General features: G+C 44.1%; 1 protein-coding gene across 1 annotated transcript; it reads right to left on the reverse strand.

Moving 5' to 3' along the window:
* Nucleotides 1–260: 260 nt before the first annotated feature.
* On the reverse strand, nt 261–23,591 carry LOC146199454 (solute carrier family 22 member 13-like). Its single transcript, XM_084592772.1, has 11 exons — nt 23,425–23,591; nt 20,159–20,504; nt 19,154–19,257; nt 13,302–13,456; nt 11,240–11,408; nt 9,593–9,722; nt 6,418–6,542; nt 5,578–5,792; nt 4,810–4,991; nt 1,875–2,092; nt 261–913 (listed from the first exon to the last, which is right to left on the reverse strand). The coding sequence occupies exons 2-11, from the start codon at nt 20,492–20,494 to the stop codon at nt 799–801; spliced, it is 1,749 nt and encodes a 582-aa protein (XP_084448898.1). The 5' UTR covers nt 20,495–20,504; nt 23,425–23,591; the 3' UTR covers nt 261–798.
* Nucleotides 23,592–25,089: the final 1,498 nt, after the last annotated feature.

Consider the following 25,089-nt stretch of genomic DNA (forward strand, 5'->3'; position numbering starts at 1 on the left):
TAGCACGCTACATGTTACCAATCATAAACCAGCCACTCCGGGAAACGTTCAGATTTAAACGAACTTCAGCTCACAGATATAAAAAAAATAACTACAAAATTTTCCCAAATTTTTTTTTGAAACCCAACTGAATATGCTAGGGGGCCTTTTTTTAAAAACCTAAGGAGTCAATACAAAAACGCTGTTGATTTTGCCCATCTCAACTGGACATTTTCGTTGCGTAGATAATTCGACAGCATTTTTTTTTGTTCGTTTATTTATTTGTTTTGATAGTACAGGAACAACAATTTTTCATTGGGTGCAAACTGGGAGAGCTCAAAGGGGGCCTCACAATTATGAAGACAGCCTTGTGTAGTTTTTCCAGCATATGAAGGCTTCTTGATCTCCTAGCTACCACTCCTCAAGAATAATCGCATGTATTTAACGAACAAAATAAAAGACTCTTCATTCGTCACGAGTCATTTATTGAGTTTGTACACACCGTACATAAGGGACGCGCCTTCAGATATTGCACACATGCAGGCAAGTTGATACGGCCGTAGCTAGATTTGTAGGAGCATTTCACGGCTAATTAAGTGAGTTACTCAGCGGTTGCACTTTGTACGCGTTTGTACTCTGCATAAAAGGCACACTGAGGTTCTATCAAGCTCTGTCAAGGCTCATTTTGCTAACAGAGGCTTTAGGACATGGTAGACTGGGTGGGTCCTCCGTGATGTGAAAGGCCTTTTCAACGCTGCGATGTGGTCCCGTGATTGAGTAGACGCTAGCCACTGCAGGGGCATCGTAGTAACAGGGTCTTCACCTAACGGAGTTGTAAATAGTCGCCACGACCGACTCGTCATTCTCGTATCCCTTGTTGACCGCTGGCTGTCCAGTCACTGGCATCTTCCTGTGGAACGGCAAGATGCTACGCCTGCAGGGAGAAACAATAAAATCACAAAGAAAGAATTAATTAGACATAATCGAGTTGTGAATCGACATAACATGACGCAATTTAACACAAACTGAGCTTCATAAATTTGGGACACTGTTATTCATTACAAGGTATAAAGCTTAACTATCAAACCATTAGAAAATTCCTTTTTATCAGCTTCCTTTTCCAGAGTAAGTATTGACTGCCTCTTAGCTTTTTGCATTTCAGTGCATACCTCATCCTGCAGTGTAGCTTTCTTAAACATCACTTTTCTTGTAAGACAACTGCAGGGTATTGTAAGATACTGCATGATATGAACATATTGATGGGAATAGCCTAACATTCCGTGCGTGAAAGATCGTCCTTTTAAAGTTTGCACAGCGTTCGCACCGAGTAGCTAAATGTGCCATAGAAAAAAAAAAGTGATTTTTTGAACATAAATACTCGAAAAATACAATGTTCTGAGGGAGGATTTGCTGGAAACTTAATTGTTATTTTGCAATCTTACTGTAAGTGCCAAAAACTGCGTTCAGGTACAAACCGTACTGAAACAAAAATGCGGTTCTCAAAATTTCTGGGTATGTCTCTCTTATTTGCACACCTGGCACGAACTCTTTCCTGACATGAAAGATTCATTTTTCTTCTTTCGCATCGGATTCTTTTCCCTCCACTTGCCCACACCACTCTCGCACTACAAGGCAGGTCTCACTGTTCTCAGGCGAGTTTACAGAGGTGACCATAGTGACCTTATTGACCTGGATCGCAATGTAATTATTTCTTTGTATCTAGTCCCAATGAATCGGCATTGCGGTTAAAGTCTGTATTCAAGCTAACACGGCTTCAACGGCTGTCATCAGCAGTCGAGTGTACGTGCTGGCTTAGTTGTTCTAAGGAATGCGTATTATATTCACTTGCAGTGTACGATTGCTGGCCTGCGGAGAAACAATAATAATGTTCTTGCCTTCTCCCGTTGAAATGCGTGTCCTGTGCTGGCGCCTCTGCACCACTGGCGAATAAAGGGCAAAAGCATAGCCCCTGATCGCGACCGAAGCGCTCGCCGTCCTCGATGGTCTGCGGCATGGCTGTCCCTACAGTCTCCGGTAACATGAAGAGCAGCACGCTGGCTAGCAATGCAAAACAGCCCATCACCATCATGGGGAGGTACTCGTCAATCTCGGCCTGGAACAAAATATGCAAGGATTGAAAATAGATCTGGAACTCCAGGTTCGTCGCTGACATATATTTGGAACACTAATAAAAAAGTAATCTCTTGATCGACATAGATGTGAAAGCCTATGTTCGTCACTGACATGGATTAAGATAATAAGTAAGGAGAAGTGAACTGTATATCGAAGTGGGCAATTTACGTTTTTCCACGAAAGTAGAAGAGCGCTTTTATTGTGTGCAGAAAAGAAAACTAAATATCCCAAACCCACTTTGTGTTCCAAATCAGGTCTCTTGAGCCTCGGCTTTCTTCGGTTGAAGCAGAAAAGCTGTGCCGTTTCGCCCTTGCAGACAAGCTTGCTAGCCATGATCTATCATCGACCTCTCAGAAGAAGATCCACTCTCAGCTTAAACTAGGCTGTCAGGAGTCGCGGAGCTAAGATGCAAGATGGCAGCAGCACTGTGAAATGTTCATACGCATGTCAAGATTGCGTGGAGGGAGGCTATTCGTGATAAAACATTGGACTGTGTCCACCGTAGAGGTCGGCGCCAGGAGATAAAATGCAGTCAAGTACGCGCAGCACAAAAATATTTCAATGAGGCACTTCCAAAGTTCGTCAGTGCCTTAATGTTTAGCTTTGCCAATTAACCGCATTTTCAAAGGTAATACCAGCCGACCGTTCATCTGCCCCAGCACAGTTGTTAGCGGCAACACTACCTTCATAGTGTCTGCGAGGCCCATGTGTGACCCTTAATTACTTTGGGAGTGATATACCGTCGCTTGCCCTGTATCAAGTGGCATTCCTTATTCCATGCAGAGTAAACTGGCCCTACGAACGCGTACGAGGAAAGCTTGATTTCACCACAAGCTCAAAATTTTGCGGGGTCACTCTCACCATACAGATCCCCCCGGAGCCACATATGTCGCGTCAAATGAGTGCGCAATGGCTGCACTTCGTGCGGCTGTTCAAAACATGAGCCAGTAACGACCTTCCAAGATGGGCTGTATGTTGAAAGTACTTACTGTCTCCTATATTCAACAGCCACATTCGTTGAGCCTAATCGGGCCAATTTGCCCAGTTATGTCTGAATACAACCTTGAAAGATAGCAAACACGAGCACTAGTAAACTTTCACATTCTTTTCCAGTGTGGCTATCAAGAGAGATATGCATAGTTGCCAACGACTTAGCTGACAACTCTCTTCGAACGGCCCAATGAAGCACGCAAATTGTCAACAACACTGTACGACACCTACAGATGATGAATATACTTCATCCGCAAGCTTGGGACACCGTTTGCATAACCTCACCACGTATCTGCAACTGGAGCTGCGAAGATGTGTCTCGCGATGCGGTGCAAAGCTGTTGTATTCCCAGGGACTGGGAATTAGTTTGCTTATGCCTACTCCTATCTGACATTTTCCTCCCATATTAAAGTTGCTTAACACACTTCAATATGTGCGCACTGCCGGTGCAAAGAGCTAAGCAATTCCCCAAATACTTTGTGACCACTTTCGGTTCGACCTAAACGAGTACGCAGATGCAGCGCTCCGATTACTGTATTCCTATCCCCTAACGGAAGCTAACATCTTAGGGCCATGATTCGATTCAGGCGAGGAGGGAGGCAGGAAGGTCTCCAAATAATCAAAGGACTCAAGCGGCTTCATCTTTGCATTGTAGACCCACTATGTGCCTTGTGATCCCACATTGAGGTTGCACCCCCCCCCCCCTCCTTCCCACGGTAAGGTTCCCTGCTGTACTGTTCTCTTCCGTCTTTTTTAAAGCAAAAGCCTTTAGAGGCTCATCAATGTTAGCAGGATCTGTGCGTTCGCGAGATGTGTTCGCAAGATTCCATGGGATATCGGCTGGGCTCTTTTTAACCTTTAAGAAGCAAATCACTGTCCACCTAGAATCGAACTCCTATCTCTCCAATCACCAGAGAGCGTCTTAAACAACTCCACGCCAACTACGTGAGGAACATTGTCTAATTGTCTAGAGTTCCTGCCGTCTCCATGGCAACGTAGGGGCGCAACGACGACGCCTTCAACTAGGTCTTCAGGAGAGGCTCCCTAAGAAGGGCGCGTGGCACACGCCATCTTCCGACCGCTATGAAGACCAAGCGCTGAAACGAGCGCGCGCCATTGCCGCCGAGTAGAGCTGCACACCTCGAATCCGGCAAGGAAGAATCACTGTGGGATTGGCGGGGTTCTGGCAAATAAACGCCACAGTAGAATTAGCCCCAAAGGTTTTCGCTTTATCGCTTTAAGGGGTCTTAAGTGCCTCAAGAATGTTTTCTTTTGCTCCCTTCCTCCCTTCTCCACATGTAGGGTAGTATACAAGGCATTGACGAGTCAAGTTCCCTGCCTTTTCATTTTTCTGTCTCGCTCTTTTTCTTACAGCGATGTTACGGCCACGTTTCCCGTTTATGCGGCGTCGTTGGAGTTTTAGCACACAAGTGACGACATGCATGACGTAATGCCTGCACGCTGTACTTACTGACCAAAATGGCATCGTTGATTAATCCGAACAGAATAACGACACGCATGATGTCACGAATGTTCCTTGCTTCCCGGCCGCGTATCAATGCATGTGTAAGCGATAAGCATTGCGCACCTTCTGAAATTCGGGTTACAAGGTTGTAAACGTTCGGTAAATATTTAGGCATGACATTGCTTCCATTTGGCGGCAAGTACACAGCACGAAATGAATCCCACGTCTTTGAGAATGCATACCAATGAGGCGACCTGGGCACCGAGCAGTCCACCCACGTCCCCCAGCAACCTCTGAAGCAGCACGGCACGACCGCGAATGACGGTTGGGAACACCTCTGATGCAACCTGGTACGTGATGTTGTAACCGCCAGCGAAAGTCATTATGAGCATCGTCGCCATTACGAGGGTCCAAATGTTCGACTCTGCAAGAAGAAAACCAGAAGCGCGGCAACGGAATGAGACCGAGTGCAATGACATCCAGTGCGAAGAGTTATGGAAACTGAAAATGAACAAGAGCGCAGCCTTGGACTGTGTTGAGAGCGGTCCCTCTTCTAATGGATGACACAGTCTTCTCCTTGAGATTATATTAGAATAGAACCATTCAATACGCACGTGGCCTCAGAAGTCACCGACATTTAGTTGTACTATAGGATGGAGCAAGACTTTTGTAAAATTTGAGCAAATGTGAACTAATGCGGACTCTTTATTTAGGTGTAAATTAGCAACCTTAATTTCTTTCAGGTATATCCCACGCCTTCATCAAAGTTAATAAACTTGCGCTTCCATTATCGCAATTTATCGCTACAATTTTTCGTAATGTTAATGTTTGACTCCTAAAAAATGATTCAAGAAATTTTAGGACAAGTTAAGATAATAATGAGACCTGACTCACAAAAGCGCATTCTAGACTGGTTCAGTGGGCTTTAAATAAAAAGGGTCTATAGTCGCCGATTATACAAATGTCATGACATACAGATTATGATTACGTCGTGAAATATGACTCCTCACCGGTTCTAAGCAGCCACATGGTAAGGCAGACCGTCCCGCCAATGAACATGAAGATGGAATTTGGCCAGCGCCGGCCTAGTGTATCCAGCAAAGAGATGCAGATGAGGTTCACAGGAAATTCGAAGGCTATGGCGATCGAGAAAGTTGAGTATATGTTCAGGTTAAGTCGCCCCAGTTCCAGGGTGGTCACGTTGTAGCACATGCTGATTAGAAACCTGAAAATAGTACAGCAAACGACAACCAAGAATGTGACGATTGGGCTGTACTACATCTGAGATGAGTTACGGCGTTGAAAAAAAAGGTTTTTTAAACTTCAAACAAGCTTTGCACAACTGCAGCGCATATTTGGAAACTACCAAGACACCCAATTTTCAATTAATAGCTGGGTGAAAAACAAATTTTCCTTTCTGAGCCAGAAACACTGTATTAATTGTGGCCATGAAAAATGAGCAAAATAAGTATCTCAGTGACTTGTTGCCGTAACAATTCTGCATTAGCTCTAAAAACTCAAAAACACGTCATGAAACCCGGCACACTTGCACCGTCAGCAAAAGTGTCAATTGTGTTTTCTCAACATCTCCCCCTGCAGAAAAATATTGCCATTCTGAACTAAGCCAGGTGCCTTTCTATTAGGCATTACTTTCTCCGTCCCTCTATTTTTGGAAGGGAACCTGTGAGTGTTCAAGTCCGGACATATATAAAAAAAACCATTCAGAATGTCCCAAAACAGGAATATCTACAATCTCTACCCTAGGTGTAACTACTTCATACTCGGTAGCAGCTAAAAAAAAAATGCAGCGTGGTATTGTACGATTCTTACACAGTCAAATATGTACGTACCAGCTAAGGTAGATAAGCACTGTAATTTTGCGGATGTTTGGAGACTTGAGCATTAGAACAGTGCCCTCAAAGAAGGTTGGGGCCTTCTCAGCGGCTGTGTGAGCTTGCACATTGCTGGCGGTTTTCTGCAATAAGGATGAGAACAAAGGGAAATTCGCTTTTCAGTGGAGCTATTTCGTAGTTCGCTCAATCATCTCGCTTCCATAACCCTGCCATCGCGCATATCCCGCCGCACTGCCCATACTTTTCATATTGCATGACCACTCTGTAAAACCACCGCATTGGCTGGCTGATTTTTTTCCCCGAACAGCCATCGACTTGAACGACCTTCCCCACGTCATTAATGTCATCAACTGCCCATCGTCGTATGTGACAAATTTAACTTCACATATTCGAACATTATAAATCTCACCTATTTGTTAACCCACCCCTTATGTAATATCTCGAAAGAGGTCTTTAAGGTAATAAAGTGAAATTAAATCTGCACTTGAAGCTTTAGTATTTGCGGACTACAACCTCGTGGCGTTCCGCAAGTGGAATGGTACAATTGAGTGACCGAAATTGTTAGCAACGGCAGGCACTAAATGTTTATTTCGTGATTGTGAGCATGCATGTACGAAACGCGCTGGATTTATATAGTAGAGTTGCGCAGTGTCTCGCGGAGCTTTTAATTCTGTCCATTTTTTTTTTATTTGGGACATTAATTTCACAACAATAAAATATGCTCTAAGATTTTTAACCCAGAGCCAAGGGCTAGTGTCGGGTTCATACACAATACGATACCATGCAACATAACTGCAGCACGGGGAGACGAGCACGTTCCATTCGGGAAATAAACATCAGAAATTCGCAACACATCAAGAGAAAACAAGAAAAGCGAAAACAATACTCTTATCTTCAAAAAAAAAAAAGAAAACAAAATTCACACCATACCTCCACATGTTCATCAGGAACTTTTTCAGAGTTTGCAAAACATTTGTTCCCATTTTAATGTCATTAGGAATGCCATTCCAAATCAAAGCTCCACTGAACTCAAGTAAACGTTGCCCAAACTATGGCGACACATTGGTAAATAAAGTGTTTGGCACTATCTGCTCTTGTCTCTCTTTTCGGACGTACAAGTGCATGAAGAAGTGGTTCATTAAATTGTAGGATTTTTTGGATTGTCTGAGCGACCTTTAAAGTGTATATGGAGTGAAAAGGAAGCATGGAGGTTGACTTAAAGAGTGGTTTGCCAGAGTCACAGTTTTGAGTAAGTAGTACTTTCCGGTAGCATATTAGCCGTGCACTCAAGCGGTTCACTTCAACGCGACGTGCAAAATCAAGAAAGGACGACGCACGGTTCGTTTTCACGACAAAATGAATTCAATAGTAAGAGACACGTAGTCAGAGGTGGCTCACTGTTTCGCAGCAATGATGATGACGAAGATCGTACACAAGCTTTCCGCCAGTGAACTCATTTGTACCTCGAATACCACATGGCTCTTTTTTTTATCTAATTGTTTTTACAGCTGCATTTCTGGGGGATTTTCTACCATATGAATATTGCCTATGATTGACTGGCTCACGTTAATAAACATGCAATAAATTTTAACCTATGTCTCGGAAACGCCCGTGATTCGTATATTTAAACAGTTCCTTGATCTTAGCACTGTAAGATATGTATTAGCATTTCCACTCAGAAAGCATAAAATAGAGGGTGTTCCACTCTCTAGCGGCCCCCTGTCTGCTTGAAGGTTATTGGATAATGGATGTATGAAACTCCTGGGAGAGGCCATGCCATGGATGAGGCAACAACGCTTATTGCGAGCGCTCGCTGCGCTCGCCTACAAGTCGAATCTACTCATCCTGCCGACGTATCTTACCGTGAACAAGTGGCACGTAGGAAAAATGAAGACGATAAAGTTAAATGAGCGATGGAAACTCCCGAAGAGCGAGGAGAAAGCCTTGCAAAGCGCCGACGCAAGGCGGCGGTGAAGAAGGTGCGACAAGAACAACAACATGGAAATTATTTAGTCACATCCACGACTACTACTGCTTTCGCTTAGGATATCCTGGCTTAGCTGAGTTAAGCCACTCAATTTTTTATAGTATGGCTTTTTAGCTCAAGCCCGTGTAAACCGCATAACCGTCTGCATAAAATCAGCAGCTAAACATTTGTCTTGGAACAGCCAACCCTCTTATCCCTTTCACGTACCATTTCTTGTTTAGTTTGTTCTAAGTGTTTAACATCCTAAAGCGACCAACAGATAAGGTAGGTCGACCACCTTTGGTTCTTTAACGCGCAGTCACATTTCGCAATACACGGGTGCCTTGCTTTTCGCCTTCACCGTCTCCGTAAATAGAATATTTGGGGCTTACATAAAACAACTTGTTATTTTTCCAAAGGAGATTTCTGGGTTGCAATATTTGCAGGCATGTGCAATTTTGCTAAAACTGTCATTCTTATTGGAACGAGCAACGTCAACACGCCGCGTCGTGTGAAGTCAGCACCGCAGAGATCATGGAAATAATTTCAATTTCGAAGGTGCGCATCGCTCTCTAAAATCGGAACAAAGTGGACGTTACTACCTGTACCAATATATGCGTGCATTACAATGGCAGACAACGGGGCACCCAGATCATTCTTAGGCGAAGTCTTGCTTCCTGCATTCGCTTCGTGGCATAAAAGGCAGCTTTATTCGCAGCATAAAATATGCGCAATTCACATAAAACGACGTCATGGTTAACGGGTGCTACACTCTCAGGAAAAGCTTCGAGATAAATTTGTACCCCAAGCATTCATCTCATGTCGAATCGTTAATTCGCTTAGGTTGTGATTTCATACGCCGGACATCAAGCAGAATAGCAATATGTTGCAACTTTATCGCTCTGATGGCCAATATTTTGAGGAAAAGGATACAGCTAAAAGGGTACAATGCTGGTATACATTAGAATGGTATAGTTTTGTTCTAAAGAGGCAATTTCATGCATATAATAGACAGTTAAGGATGGATTAGGAGACCTTTTGAATCCTCCTAAGAAACGCTAGCGGCTAATCACCACGTATTCCCAATGAGTTATATTCGTGGCTAGTTGGCTGTTTATTACGTAAGCGCTGTTGCGATGGAGAGGTTCAACCCAAAATTAGGTCAGTGCAGACGGCTTTGAGCTAACTGAGGTGCGATCTTTTTACCCTGAGCAGCTTGTCCAACTGTTCCTCGGAGATGTCCTTGCCGTTAATTCGGGCGATCCTCTGGAGAATAACGAGGGCTTCCTGTTTCCTATTCACGGACAGCAGCCAGCTGGAGGATTCCGGAACCCACCTAACAAAACAAAAAGCGGCATAGAATAAACAAACTGTTAAACGACTGCATAAATATATTTTACGCCTGTTGCGCCAGCACATTTAGCAGATACTCAAAATAGCTTTTGATCCTCCTAAAGGTATGTTCCTTTGTGAGTCAAACACGATCTTTAAGTGGCGCATGGCATTTACCAAGCCGACATGTGTCTCTACTATAATTATGAAGGTACCTTTTTTAATGCAAGAAGGATCACTACATTTTCTTTCCCTGTGAATTGTTTTATAACATAGCAAGACACCCACACACAGGACATGACTAGCGCTGACTTCCCACTAAACCGCATTCAAAGCACGTAGGCTTCAGTGCAGGAACTTACGCTCGGAGTATAATACACCAGACGTCCATTCTGGTGTCTTCTAGAAAATTTCCCACTTTATGAAAAAAAAGGGACACGGCGACAAATTTTGCTTGCCTCTTTCATTTCAAGTTTACCTCTAAAAGTTATCGCGGCTCTCAATTCCCGCTATTGGTTTCGACGGCCCAATTGCTCAAGAGTGGCCGACATCCATAATTTTGGCAGTAAACATGGCACACACGATGCTGTTAGCCTATAGTCCTTGCGCACCGAGAATTACTTTAGCAAAGAAACAGTAGCGCATGATCGTCTATTAGTGCAAGTTTCAAGGATATTTTATGAGCAATGCCGGTAAAAAGGAAACAGTTGAAGGACACGAAATCGAAAACTTCTGGTGTTTCCAGGTTGAAAGTATTGAACGCTCTGATCGTGAAGAATATAACCAAATAAGGTGGACGCTTATCAGGTAATGAACGCCTAACTGATAAATGTATGGGTTGCATGGAATGGTTAACTAGGGGTGGCAAGCATACAAGGCCAAAGAGAATAAAAAGAACTCTAGAGGGGCCAGCAGTATTTCTACAAACCTCACCAATTACTACTAGCTGCAAGGGGTATATAATAACTGCGTAACTGCCACAAGAGCGAACCATATACATGTTCTCTTGCTGTAATACCTACGGAGGAAGTTGAGGCTGCCGTTTACTCGAATGCTTGATTGGGCTACTATTCCGATTATTATCGCGTCAGCAAGGGCGCTGCAGACTACGGACAGTCCACTTTTCGTGGCAGATGTCGTAATGGTCCTCACAATATACTGACCAACATCAGCCACGTGCAGTCTTACCACAAGCAGCACAACTGCTTGGTACCTAAAAAGTGGCATAATATAAGACACGGTTATGATTAAGTATTTTAAGCCTAAACCAGCGAGACCCATGTATCCGTTACTTGCAAACTTCGCTTTCACCTCCCCCGTACCCGCATTCCCTCGTTACTCGCCGTCCACCATTTTAAGAAGGGTCTTTTCAGCAGTTCTAACCTCATTCTAAACAATAAATTCCCGTCTTGTTCCTCTGCAATAAATATGACCTCCTGCCGTAACGAAGGTGCTATGAAATAAACTATGGTGCTCTGTGTTACGTGCGGTGAAATGCTAGAGTAGGCGACCACAAATTACCAGAAAAGGATGACGAGGAGCACGCTGACACCTGCATTTGTAGCAATGAGCACTCTCCAGTTCTGAAGAAAGTAAGCAAACCAGGGAAGCGACGTGGCCATCACAGTCCAGCTTGTGCCCCACAGGAAGGCTACCAGCGTCCTCCTTGAAGACATGGTGTACTCCATCACTGCGAAATACATGTTTTTGCAAACCTTAATCATTACTGTAAGTTAGATGCAGATAAAAGGGTAATATAACCACGTTCTTTTAATACATATTTTTCTCAAGACATCGAACCGTAGACAGACACTCTTTGTTCGGGACTTAAAAATGCAATCAAAATACGCATATCCAAAAAAAGCTTTGTCACCGCGCACTTAGTAGCAATTATTGCTGGAAAACTTATGACATAACTGACTGTGTTTACGCTTGTTGCGTTGGCCGTGTAATGCGACGGTGGACGTACCCTCTTTTTCTGGTTTCATCAGAGTGAGGACACACGTGCTGGGCTATGAAGCAAACGGAAACCACTAGCAGGGCGGAGAGCGGAATCTGCAATCTCTGGCTTCCTCGCATTATTCAGCGTAACGTTAAGGTTACCTCTTTTTGTCGGCGAAATGAGCAAGCACAAACTTTCGAGTGTCATCGGGTAGCGCGCAGTTGGGGAGCTTACCGGTCGCATGCGTCGCACGTTCTACCCGCCGCGTGTTTGCGGACGCTGACCTCCCACCCGTGCGCAGCATCCAGAGTTTGGCGCGGCCTTAAGATCGAGCGTTCCGATGACGTCAAATATCGCACTCTCTCCTGCCCTCGGTCTCTTGGTCGTGTGTGAACGTGCCACCTCCCCCCCCCCCCCCCCCTTCTCCAAGACGTGGAAGTTCGAAGTACTGAATGCACTTGGCCGCCGACTCTTCTCCGTAGCTTCAGCTGTCATTCTCTCTCACATCTTAAGATTTGCCTCATCCCTTTATCCCGCCTTGAACACGACGCCCCCCTCCCACTGACCACGCTCCCCACCTAACTTACGTAATGTTTCTCTTCTTTTCGCACTCATAGCGTTGACTGCGATCCACCTCACGAATCTGAGGAATCTGCTATCTCTGCACAACATAAATCGTGCATATGTCTAACAGCGTCAAGTGACAGTTGTCGAGATCCCCCTTTTTCAGCATTTTCTTGATACACTGTCAATCGTGCAATAATATCTTGGGATAAAAAAAAAGTCTACGCTAGGCAAGACTCAAAGAAAACATTGTTCGGAAATTGAAGAAATGATTACGATGCTTCAAAGCATGTGTGATTTCATTGCGTCAGGAATATTTAGGTTACGTACAAGAGTATCCTGCTTTGCTACAGATAGTGGTGTGGCCTTTGGAACGTTATCTGTGATCACTTTCACCTCATTAAAAAGCTGGCAGAGATATTGAAGGCTACCTAAAAATGATAATGTGAAAGCATGAACACGACTGCAGTGGTCACAGGAGTCTCTTCACATTGCAGCCTACACAGCTGGCACGGCCGCCACTCCTGTCTTTCAAGCACTCACACGCTGAAATCCGCTCTTAACGTTCGTTGGTCGGCGCTTAATTCTCATGTCATGTACTGAGAGATGCTTCAAACCAGCGCATACGCACTTCAGAACGCAATCGCGTGGCAAAGCCCGCTAAACTGAAACTCTCTAATATTAACTAATTGGTATCCACATGGTCCCTTCTTCCGAGAAAGCAGAAATGAGAAGGTCCAATCAAAGAAAAATGACAATTGTTATTCTTACACGATAATCACTTGCTTGAAATACGTTTAGAATTATTCGTTCCTGTTAAACACGCATCATCTAGACAAATGATTCATTTACTGCTGCAAGATTCATGAAGAAGTTAAAAAATTATCTTTAAGTTAAACACGTGTTTGTTGATGTGCTTCAACAAATGCCTACCCTTCCATCCGAAGATGGCCATCAAGAAGTTATAGAAGTTATCGCTTTTCTTCTCGTTGCCAGTCAAATCTAACGGATTTATTTTCTTTATATAGCGATCGCCCATCGATGAACTAGCTTACTGCAAATATCAGCGCGACCCACCTAATACAAAGACCGTTGTCGTGACGGTATACGATCCTGATGCAGCGAAGAATTTGAGAACCGTGTAGCTATGAAAGTCGGAGAAAACGGCTCCTAGCAGGTTACAGGTAGAGCCCACACCGACGAGGAGCAGCGCAGTCTTCTTGCGACCAATCCTGCAGAGATGCAAATCAGCAGTTATTGCAAGCTGCAGTACTATCAGGATTAAAAGGGAGGCAAAGATTATTGCCACGGCTGCAGAGTTACTACAATCAATGCTTCGCTGAAGTCGAGCTGCTATACTAATACCGTTACTATGACATCCGTGTCATCGCATAGGACCTGTGCACGTTTTTCATGTTGCCACGGCTACAGAGTTACTACAATCAATGCTTCGCTGAAGTCGAGCTGCTATACTAATACCGTTACTATGACATCCGTGTCATCGCATAGGACCTGTGCACGTTTTTCATGCTACGCAATGCCCATCTGCATGTTCTTCTTCAATCCATGAATTATTTATTTTACCAAAGCAATATTATAGTGTCATCTTTTAACTTTCTACAGAGACACAGTGAGCGGCAAACAATCGATAAGATTATAGTATTACAGGTGATCTTATAATGCATCTCACCTGAGCAATGCACAGCCCGCTAAAAATGTTTACAACCCACCAAGCCTTTATGTGCGAGTACTATACGAACACTAAACCTTTCTTAGCTGACCAGCTTATCTCAAAGCTGTAAACAAACCCATAAAGCGGGTCTCGTGCATCGGTTTCACCCTAATTCTTCTTAACGGCACACAACTCCCACTGCACAGATGATATGCTTATCGAAAACGTTGGGCAATTAATAATGTGACCTGAATGATTGACACATTGTACATACATCCATGCTTAGACGGCTTCCGTGTAAACTTCGCGTCAGTGGAGCATCATCACCGGCAAAGTATTATCACTTGGTCCTTATATTTGGTATGCCTCGTAAACAGAGAAATAAAGCAGACTTCTTGGCAAGTGCTATGTAAAGCACTTCTCGCGCGGCGACATAGATCAATATCGTACGATGTACAGCAGTGAGCAAAAGGGGTATACAGCCCGGAGCCGGTGGCGGGGCTCGGCAAAACTGCATTGAAACTTCATCCAGCAACAGCTACCTGGGATCGAGACTTTAGTGGCTGTTCCTATTTTATCCACATGCATGTGTCGCTGTCTCTGTCCCTCTCGCAGTCGCTCGAGAGGGACAGTTTTCTCGAGCTTCGTCACGGACAGAGTGTTGTGTAGCAGTTTTGCTCACGGCTGTAGGTACTTGCTTTTGAAGTGTCAACTCACGCTGTCGCCCCAAACCACGGCTCTGCTTCCCATCTCGAATGCGCGTGGCCTCTGTGCATACAACACCACCTCTATCACCCTTCCATCTTTTTTTTATTTTGCACTGATACAGACAAACAGTAACCTTCTCACTCAGAGTTCTCTGCCCTGACCTATTTGAGACCGGCTTCGGCAACACCTAGATTCGCGGAACACGCCTGAAGGCGTCTCTGGTGCTGCCCCTCATATGCCGGATTTCTCAAACGTCAGGTGGTGCCGCACCTACCGTCGCTTGCCTACTCGTACTTTATGTGCCAGCATCTACCTACCAAGCCCAGTTCCATCACATGACACGTGCGTAGTGGGGCAGCTTGCGTATCTTCGACGAATTGCCCCTATTCGCACGGTTGAAGCGCGAATAAAATATTATGGAAACATTGAACCTCCACCTCAATGGCATGACACAATATCGGCCTGTGGTCCTCTCTGATTGCATGCACATACATATACGTGTTTATTGGAAAGACCACACTGCATCATATAAACCGCCACTCGTTTATACTTCCGAGCCTTGCTATTAGCCTATGACCGAGACTATAACCTGTCTGGCTGGCAACCCTATGATCATGCACTTCAGTCCCGCCTAAAGTTTCTCTAAGTTTCTTTTTCAAGCAAACTCAGTTACTTTATAAAGTCATAATCAGTTTATAAAGGCGACGACCTTTAGTTCACATTACATGGCATCCTTTAATCACTTTTATTCCACGCTGACGTGGAAAAGTCAATGTCCTCAAGTGTTCGAAACTCGCTCACGAGGTCATCTGGCTGTACCTGTCATGATTCTGTCAACAAATACGCATATATCTGTCACTGTTAACTACAGCGTCGGTGCCTCGTTTTCTGCAACACGGGGCCCTTAACGCTGTCGTGTTAGTACACTTGATGAACTGGTTCACCAACTCCGCCAGGCCAGGTGCATCAGTTCAGTTCAGTCGTTCAGTCGTGTCCGACTCTTCGTGACCCTATTGATCATGTCACGCCACGCTTTCCGGTCTCTCACTATCTTCCTGACATCACATAGCTTCATCTGCAATGCCTCGAGAATGCCATCTAACCATCGCGTTCGCTGCCTACCCCTTCTCCGGCGACCCTCAACCTTTCCCAACATCAAATCTTTCTCCAGCGACTCCTCTCTTCTCATCAGATGACCAAAGTAGCTCAGCTTTAACTTTAGAATTTGACCCTCCAATGAGCAGTCAGGGTTTATGGTCGACAATATTGACTGATTTGATCTTCTGGCAGTCCAAGGAACTCTCAAGAGTCTTCGCCAGCACCACAATTCAAACGCGTCAATTCTTCGGCGGTCAGCCTTTTTCACAGTCCAACTCTCGCATCCATACATCACAACTGGAAAGACCATAGCACGAGTTATACGGATCTTGGTTGGCAGACTAATGTCTCTGCTCTTTACTAGGCGGTCAAGGCTAACCATTGCTCTCTTTCCCAGAAGCAGGCGTCTCCTAATTTCATGGCTGCAGTCTCCTTCCGAGGTAATCTTGGAGCCCAAGAAGAGAAAATCTGTCACAGCTTCCACTTCTTGTCCCTTGATGCTCCAGGACTTGATAGGGCAAGACGCCATGATCTTTGTCTTTTTAATGTTCAGTTAGGGCCCAAACTTCTCACTCTCTTCTTGTACGCGCATGAGAAGTCTCTTGAGTTCCGCTTCACTTTCTGCCATTAAAGTGGTATCATCCGCATATCTAAGGTTGTTGATACGTTTTCTAGCAATCTTCACTCCAGCTGAAGACTCGTCCAGGTGCATAAGGTACCATAATCTCCCTGTAGCACAGCACTCTTGAGAAGTATATATGAAAGACGGTTCTTTGTCGCCTCGATTCCCACCCGCCACAAGAACCTAAGCGCTATCAGCTGGTTACGCCCAATCGACCACGATCCGCACACACGCAAGATTCACTGACCACGTTAGGGAATACTGTGGTGACGGACAGCTCACCATCTTCAGTTGAAAGCTCTCCAGCGGCATGTCGCAGAAAGAAGAGGAAACAACTTTAATGAAACGCAGTAATAAGCGTTGTGAATGTCCTGGGCCAGTGCCACCAAGGCCTACTGGTCTTTCAGCTGGTCAGAGGTTAACCAAGCCCGCCACGTTGGGGGAGAAGTGTGGAAATAAGGCAACTGAATCGCAACAGGGCAGGAAAACATGCGGGGTTATAAGTTAGCATAGTATTCAAGACCATTCTGGCATGCCGGAGAATGTCTTGATGCGGTAGAGAAACAATAGAGCAGGAGTAAGGAGATTATTTAGATGTATGCGTCAAAGAATTCTTATTTGCTTGGTAGTGAGGGATTTATCCACAAGAGGAAGTGTATGAAGAGTTTCTATAAGGTTTGTCATAGTGAAGATTGATTTCTTTTTGTAGTGAAGAGTAGCGTCCCATGTGGGTAGATAAGGTCAGGTAATACTAGGCATCCGGTGCTGAAGCTCGAGGGCGAAGTGATGCACTACCCCATTACCTGAGATTCTAGCGTGACCAGGAATCCATCTCAGTGTCACAGCGTGGGAACGTAGTTTGGTAAGAGCTCTGCGTGGTTCATCGTGTAGTTCTTGAGGAATGCGACTCGTATGATTGGCACGTATAGCCTGTATCGAATCAGTGTATGTGCCATATTTTGAAGTGTTGGGAGATGTTAGTGAGAGGTTATGAGTGCTGACGACTATTGGTATGGTCTCTAGGGTCATTGTAGGAGGAGGATATATGTAGAGACCAAGGGCATGTGTCACTATCTCGCTTCATCTCTCAATGAGCAAACAGCTGTTCTGACTTGAGTTCGTGATACATCTGTGTAGACGATCGTCGTATCAGTAGGATGAACATGACTGGAGGCACGAGCTAAACGTCTACCTGGGTTTGTATCGGCTGCAACGTTCTATTTCGATGCTAGTGTGAGCGAGGATCTCGTGGCCACGGTTATCGCTTACGCGGAATTATAAGGAAAATAACCACCTGCTCACACTGGTTCCCTGCCTGGGTGTCAACGCAGGTGGAGCTGCTGGCCACTCGAGATGAAAAATGCATCCTCTGAACGTTCCGTTTGCCTTCCAGCAGCCACATTGACATCAACCTGAATTCCCCAGGAGCCATCCTTAGTCTTCTTTTGGCGTGAACTTAAATCTGAATTTTTGCACTAAAGATGAAAGACATGCTTGAGAAATTCTCCGTCACAATACTGGCGCAATGGATTTGTAGAAGCCTACGCTCAAGCCTAGGGGGATGGAGCAAGTTGCAACGCGACAACGCATCGCTAACTTCAGCTGTCCCCCTCCTCCACGGATACAAGGCTCCTCGTAGACAAAAGAAAACCTTCTGCGCACCGTGGTAACACTTCTCCCACCGCGTGACACCAATACCTCTTGAGGCCTTGCGCGCTGGGAAAAGGTCTTCTTTCGAAGGTTGCTTCTTCGTGTCACCCTCACTTCCGCGATACATATTTGTGGCCGGAAAGGTGCCATGTTCATGCCCCATTGAACGAGCCGTGCCCCTTGTTTTCCGCCTCTTCCTGAAAGGTGGACTCCAGACACCTCGAGCGTACTTGCCCGATTGTACACTTCCTTCGGCAGAAAAACCTGCTCCGGTCACAACACCCGCAGGTAGACTGTAACATGTAGAGACGACTGAATATAGGGAGTCTTGAGACCCCAGAAACCCCAACATTAGACCTTGCTGAGCTTCTGTGGGGAATCTTACCTGCATTTATATATATATATATATATATATATATATATATATATAGTCCGCCTAGTCCGCCTTGCGGCCTAACATATTAATATATATATATATATATATATATATATATATATATATACATATATATATATATATATATATATATATATATATATATATATATATATATATATATATATATATATATATATATATATATATATATATATATATAATATGTTAGGCCGCAAGGCGGACTATCGCGATAAAAGGAACCTAAAAGTAGCAGTTTGAAATGGACCCAATATTCAAGACAGCGCAATAGGGCTACTTGCGCACTGGTGCCTTCTGTCAGGGAATAGAGTTCGCTTATAGCTGGCATCGTCTGATTGTGGCTCGTAAATCACATGTATATACCTCAATGTCAATTAGCATTGATGCCATTGCTGCGATAGCTTCTTTTCATATACTCCACACTGAAAGCAGTGGCATCAATAACGAATCAAGTATCACATTCTAGGCTCTTGCTGTGGAATCAAATTCAAAGATGCGCAACAGGCATCGGAACATAATGGGAGCACAGTGAGACGGGCTAGAGATGTTGGTCACAATGTGACATAATGCACTTTATTTCGTATACTTGTGCTATGCATATTACCTATTCGACTAAGATAACCCGCAGTTCCTAAAAGCCTAGTTTTCTTTTCACTCTGCGCGGGACCAATCATTATACTTATGAAATAAGCCTACTTGCCAGTAGCAATCATAGAGAGAATAGCCGGTCTCGCACGAAATCTAGGCATTGATAAGCTTACTTGTCAGCGAGAAGTCCTGAGAGCAGGTAGCCTGCAATTGATCCTGACCAGTAGGCGCTGTGGACGGCGTACATTTTCCAGCTTTCGCCACATATCCATTTATTCTGCAAATAAAACAATCGGAGTCGTAAATTTGCACGTCACTTACTCCGGTTTAGCTGTGTAGCTATTAAGAAGGTTCAGTTCTGAAGTTCCCTTTTTTTCTTGGCAACGAATAGTGCACTTAGAAGCACAGGCCAAGGCCCTGTGACGCTGCGTAAGGTATCATCGCCTATGCTGTGCGGAATGTTAGCGTTGTGCTTTCCTGCACGCTGGTGTAAAAAATATGAGCTCAAGGAAACAGGGATGAACTATGTGCGTGCCGATGCACAGCATGCACTCCCGTACATAATGCATGCATTTCTGTCAGTCTACCATAAGCGCAACATCAGAACCAGCCAACATCTTTGTTCTACGACCAGAAAAACATAGCGTACCAGCTCACCACTGCACTTTAAGTGGCATGCAACTGCTACGGTCATTTCTTATGTTTACGGCAAAATTGCACCATAAAATTTACGTTTTTGATATTTTAAATCTGAATCTTTCGTTATTTCTTTAGATTATTGCATGTACCAATGTCATTCTTTAACTGTTTATTTGCAAAAAAATCTATACAGCGCGTTGCTTTCAATCATTACATGTCATGGTCTGCTATCTAGCAGATTGTTCAGGGTATACATGTTGTGCAAGGTAAAGCTATACGGTGCGATTAGATGTGCATCGAATATAGCACTGCTGGTACAATTTTGCGTCATGGCAAATAGATGCGCGGATTGGATTGTGTAGACTAAGTTCGCACTTTCAGACGCGAAACTCAAACGTGATTAAGCGCATCCACTCGTCGCATAAAGCGATGTCACACCGACATCAAACTGGTCAGATTTGTTGCACTATCGTAGACGTGTCGCTAAGATAAACAATCTACATTTAGGGTGATCGGCAGAAAATGTTATGCATAATCACCTCCATTGTGACAGTCGTGAAGAATTCGGATGGGTCAAACTTCCATCCTGTGGGACAGAGATCGTTACTGCCGTCGGCAACACTGAAATTGACGCCGTCACTGGAGAGGCTCACCAACTGGCAGCGTCGACGCGGTAGCGCGCTGATATTCGCGAAGTCTTCAAGAGATGTTCCGTTGACAAAACACCACTGGGCGGGAGGAGCGATGAGCAGAAATACGTGAAAGAAATAGCACAGCGTCGTGTTCCAAGTGGCCAATATCAGAGCTCCGATCATAATAGTTTTGTTGAACAGGCCGAAGCCGCCCACTTCTTTGAGCACTTTTTCGAACTCCATGGCTTATCCCCTGGAAGAAGAATGTGTATCCATTACTTTTTCCTTGAAACATCTTGCGATCACAATATTCTCTGAATGCATGCAATGATTGGTCAACTTGCCAGAAATTCAGTACCCTGGAAGCAGGTTTACATGGAATAAGAACACCAGAGATGTTTAATACTCACCGTTTTCATAAATTGACTTTCACATGCATAGTATTATGCCGAGGTGACCATATATGTAACTCTTACACACCTTCTATTGTTCCCTTCACTGCAATACCTCGCTCAAAGAAATTTCTAGTTAGAAAATCTCTGGTCAAAACAGCTTTCAAAGCACGTAGATTTAATTTTTTGTTTTACAGCCTCTTTATTGTGGACTGTGTATTGAAACTTACTGAAACTAACTCCAGTTAAAAACGAGAAAGGACAAGAGGTATTGTCTTCGCTCTTACACCATTTGGTTTAGAGGGGAAGGGGGGCGAGAGCTTTCTCATCAATAAAGTTCAGTTCTTAGTCGAGTCTTCTTTGTCTGCATGGCCTTCACTTCTCTTGTCCTTCTTCTTTCTGACCAGAGTTCTTTTCCGAATGTATGTACCAAGTAGCCTAGATTTCGACTGTCTTGAAAGTCATGCTTGCCTCATTTTCAGCCCGCACATTTAGCAGCCCAAAACAAAGTGGCCGGACGTAAGAACTTCAACTATTCTTCGTCACACACGCGTTCTGCAGCAATTCATGTAAACAGAAACTATAATGCCATCCACAACACGTTCTTCTCGATGCTCGAAAAGCACCCAGAATTGACTGTAAAGGCGCAGTGTCCTAATTATTGATTCAGCCACCATAGCCTGATTCTTAAATTGCTAGGGATTCATGGTGAACAGAAGCTTCCTAACACGAGACCGCATGACATGATCGAGCTGGCCATTGCTGCCAACTCGAACAGCCCCTTTGAGATGGGATCCTGAAGCGGGAATCAAATCATCCGGCACGTTTGGACCCTGAGTAGCACAAACTACCCATATCCATCTGTTCGTACAGCTTGGTTAAAGCGGGGCTTAATATTAATAATGTCGGGTGGTGTGTCGCATAGTGTGGTAGCTTACTACTGTATGCTTATTAATAAGTACGTGTGGGATAATAGCGGCAAAAATTAAAAGGTTAGTGATTTAGCGGGTAGCAATGTGCATGTACGCGAACAAAGAACCTCAAGGTGAAGGAATTAACCCTTTAACTGTTTTTGCCGCACAGGTATTGCGGCCGCATTCTGTCCCGCGGCATTTTTGCCCTTCGGCCGTTGTTTGTTTGAAATTGGCAATAAAAAAATTTGCCACTGGGGGTGAATTGTCTACGGAATATTTGACAATCAAATGATTAAACGTTATTTCTTCATAACCTTAAAGGCAAAGCGTAAGGTTACTAAAATGTAGAGATTTTTGCCACTTTTCAATCGATTCACTCATAACGAGATGTTACGTAGTATGCTTTGAGTTGTAATCGAGATTTCATGTTATTAGTGCCGGCGACAAACTTTCTGGTTCTGCTTATTCACGTAACAACCTCAACGTCCCCGTTCTGTGGAAAATCTGGCCTCTGCAATAGTATTTTCAGCGTCGGCTTTCGCATACGCATAGACTCTGCGAGCGAAAGATCACGGGCACAGGTCCACTAGCTAGAGGTGCAGGTGACATGGCCCGACCCTGACTCCCCTGTGCGTTGTGTAACATAACGATACCATGTGTTGTGACAAAGTTGGGAGGAGCCGCAAACTCGGGTAACTCATTCGACGTTGTTGGATGGGATAAAAAAAACTTTATCCATATCGCATATTTTCGATGCACATTTTTTTGAGTTTCATTCCTCGCATACCATTAGTACGAATTCGAGTGTTCCATTAGACACTCGTTGATGCATTTTCTGCTTCTTTAATATAGGATGCACAAGGATGAAACCACATTTTCGAATATGATGCCATTTAATATCAACATATCTAATGGCACTTTTGAACATTGTTCAATAATTTTCCCTCTGTATAATCGTTTGACGCCGCGGGTTGCGAAAATAGCTTAAAATAAAAAATAACATTATTCTTCTTAAGCGGAGATAAGGTGCTAAACTCCGCTTCCGGTGGCATTTACGGCAACGCCATGGTGCGCAGGGATGTTAGTTTTACGGAAGTGTCGAAATTTATGATTTAACACTTCGTGCTAAAGCTTTTTCAAATAAGGAGTAGGTTATCCAAGTATCCACTTTGGAAATCAAACTAGCATATCTATTACATTGGTGCCCCGTTTTAATGTGTAATTGTCAATGCTGTGTGTTCTCCGTAGTGTGAGGAATGGCGCGCATATGCTAAAAAAGCGGGATTATGTTAAGACGTTTAAGCTTGCGTCTCATGGGGATTATTGTTATTATGTGGTTACGCTTTTCGCGGACTACATTATCGTTCGTGTCGTGCTCCAAAGATCAGTAGCTATTGCTGCATAACGCCGAAAATAGCACGAACCTGTTTATCACTGTCCAGTTGTGTAGAGCTTTATTTCCGTCAAAAACCCATGCTGGGGGCGGGGGGTATTACATAAAGAGGGAATTCCATCAGAATAAAAAGAAACAGCGATGATTATTTAACATGTTTCTATTCTTTCTGTCTCCTTAGCAAAGGTTTCGAGAGTAAATAGGACATACTGCCTACTCTTTAAATTATTCCTTCGTTGCTTATTATACTATTGGCATTTTTTACCTACGATGCACCCTAAGCTGCAGCACGCATCGCCCAGCTTTTGCAAAATTCTCTGTTCGCCTCCTTTACAATTTCTCCACACAGTGAGTTTGAGGACGTTCTCCTGTTCGGAACGCAAAACTGTTTAAATGAGCTGTGAGGAAAAAGCCTTAGATCTCATGCAGTTTAATAAGATGTAAGACAGCCAAATCAGCTTGCTGTAAACTTACCAGAGCGCTGTTAATGAAGCAATTTCTCAGTGTCTAACAGATCCAGATGTGCGTGGAATTCTTGGCGTCCCCCCGCCTCTGCAACAAAGCTTGCGTCTTTGTGTCCTGTTGTTCCTCAAGGTATTGCTGCTGTATACTGCTGGAATGAGACGAGGCCTCGCGCGTAGTGCAACCGCTTCGGGGACTCTCTTATAACGTCTCGTAGATGTAGACAGCCGCTATAAAGATATGCGTCATGGTAAACCCTCTTTCCGGACGACAACCCGACCCTGAGGCAACGGCGACCAGTTGCGCGATGGATGGCCAGCGCTCGCGTGCGATCGGAGTATCTCCTGTTTCAGAGCGTTGCTTCACAGTACCGGATCACCCCTAGCAACTGGGACTCGCGATGAAATCCGGTGGGCGAAATGCCGAAAGTGAACGCTGGAAAGTAGGGATTAAACATAAAGGAAGAGAAAAATCGCAGAACCTATTTAATCTTCCCTATTGGCAGCGCTCGATAAATTGCACGAAGGCTTGAGATGAAAATTGTCACACTATAGCCTACCACTCGAAGGACAGTTACTAGGCTTTGGCTTTCTGCAAATATATACTAAACCTTGTCGTATGTGATCGAAGCAGAATGTTGGTTTGGTTCACATTATTCAGTTAAAAAGGCGACAATGTCATATCTGGTGATAGGCTGGAGTTACCAAGAAGCATGGGACCAGAGAAGACAAGCTAACGAAGAGTGACGTACATGTGATAAAAGGAGGGGCCTTTCATGCAGTGCAAGCCAATTCGAGAAGCACAAAATATAATTTTGGCAATAATTCCAGCCAAAGTTACGTAAACTGATAAATGCGCAATTCGTGAGAACCAATTCAGCGAGCTGTCAGAAACGTTTTTTTTTTTATTATTATTGAATATTTGTAGGCTAACTGCCGATTAAGAAAATAAAAGATAGGACCCACCTTTGATGTTGACAGCCTTCAATATCGCAATATAATATCGTGCCTTAAAATCTAGATTAAGAAAGCCTAGTTATTCTGGTTAATTCCTTCTGTAATCATTAAGCTTCCTAGGGTGCAAAAACTGCGCCTTGCTTTACGATCCACCTGCACAGACTGCGCCGAAGTATTTTGAGGAGTTTAAAATACAAATTTTACAGAGTACGAAAAATCGCTCGGTGTTTAATCTCCACAAGTAATCTTGAATGTACTGACGTTTTTATTTTTTTGCACAATCAAGCACAAAAATGGCAGCAGCAGTCAGATTAAAAGCTGAGTAAACGACTTGGCATTGTGCCCTACCAATATAATGAGTAAAAATTCCTATGAAAAGCATAAACGGCCGTGAGCAATTCGCGTACAATATGCTTTTGGTAAAACGGGTTTTGGCGACTTGAATTATTCCCACAGTACACCAAAGTCAATGCACACGACAAGGCTGCCGTCAGCGACATCAGCAAGTAGGAAGTATAGCATCATTACTTAACCAAGGGCATGTTCTAATTTACTACGCAAAGCCGTACTGCTATCGACTTAAAGCAGTGAAGGCAATCTAAACAACAAAATTGCCAAATTTAGGCGATTTGCTCCTGTCCGCTTCAAATTACGGTAATCAAAGCAGTGTTAGCAGCCAAGCTTGCGCGAATAAATATATTTATTCCTTTTAAATGAATTT

Source organism: Amblyomma maculatum, chromosome 2 (genome assembly GCF_055883805.1).
Source record: "Amblyomma maculatum isolate TAMU_Amacu chromosome 2, ASM5588380v1, whole genome shotgun sequence".
NCBI classification, from domain to species: Eukaryota; Metazoa; Arthropoda; class Arachnida; order Ixodida; family Ixodidae; genus Amblyomma; species Amblyomma maculatum.

Bases quoted from the DNA above. Each gene is read 5' to 3' on its own strand.
- LOC146199454 (XM_084592772.1), bottom strand. From the start codon at position 20,494: ATGGAGTTCGAAAAAGTGCTCAAAGAAGTGGGCGGCTTCGGCCTGTTC. The intron at 11,409-13,301 runs GTGGGTCGCGCT...TGTATTTCGCAG, and splicing joins GACAACGGTCTTTGTATTAG to TGATGGAGTACACCATGTCT. The intron at 4,992-5,577 runs GTGAGGAGTCAT...TTCTTCTTGCAG, and splicing joins CATGTGGCTGCTTAGAACCG to AGTCGAACATTTGGACCCTC.